This window comes from Echiichthys vipera, assembly GCF_963691815.1.
Source record: "Echiichthys vipera genome assembly, chromosome: 8".
Classification (NCBI taxonomy): Eukaryota; Metazoa; Chordata; class Actinopteri; order Perciformes; family Trachinidae; genus Echiichthys; species Echiichthys vipera.
This window is the reverse complement of record NC_139833.1, coordinates 13,286,251-13,286,951: the sequence shown is the minus strand read 5'-3', so window position 1 is coordinate 13,286,951 and position 701 is coordinate 13,286,251. Positions and strand designations below refer to the sequence as shown.

Here is a 701-nt window from a genome sequence, read left to right as displayed (position 1 = left end):
ATCAGTTTTAAAGTCTATAAAGTGTTTTAATAATGTATTAATTATTCCACAGTCATGAAATGGATATGAAATAAAACCTATTTTATTATTGTGATTATTATTGTTATATTGTCCACTTCTCCAACTTTGACCCAAAGACTCATCCAGCATCGGTTGCTCCTCTCCAGAGATACCTGCTCCTGATCTATTTGCCCCTCGGCCCCTGCAGTACCCAGTCCTCCTCTCCACTGTCCTGATGAAGGAGGCCGACGCCATCAAGCTGTTCGTGGGGCAGATTCCCCGGAATCTGGAAGAGAAGGACCTCAAGCCTATCTTTGAGCAGTTTGGCAAAATCTATGAGCTAACTGTGATTAAGGACAAATACACTGGAATGCACAAAGGTAGGTCTCGCCATTATAACACAGCTTAAACATAGAAAGACAGACAAATAGATACTAGATAGATAGACGACGTGTGACAGTAAGGCAGATAGATGGGTGGATTTTCCTGCGCTGAGAGTCACATGTCACCATGGAAACTGTCACACCTCCTCTCGTCTCCATGTGGTGTTAACACTGCAACGTGAGATCATGAAGACAGCCAGACAAAGTCAGTTCCTACACATACACTGCGAATCAAAGACATGCTTATACATGAGTGTGCAAGTGCCAAAATGTACTAAAAAGAATACTACATAAAGGTGTCATATAATATATGGCATA

At 41.7% G+C, this 701-nt stretch overlaps 1 protein-coding gene across 3 annotated transcripts in view; it reads left to right on the top strand.

The window, feature by feature from the left end:
- Nucleotides 1–235: 235 nt before the first annotated feature.
- The window catches only part of LOC310950818 (CUGBP Elav-like family member 3), a gene marked incomplete at both ends in the record, with an annotated part of 20,805 nt that continues 20,339 nt past the window's right edge, over nucleotides 236–701 (top strand). For all 3 annotated transcript variants that reach the window (XM_083918817.1, XM_083918816.1, XM_083918815.1), the window contains one exon: nucleotides 236–380. In XM_083918817.1, the coding sequence (XP_083774943.1) occupies nucleotides 236–380 (145 nt within the window). The remainder of the gene's footprint in view (nucleotides 381–701) is intronic.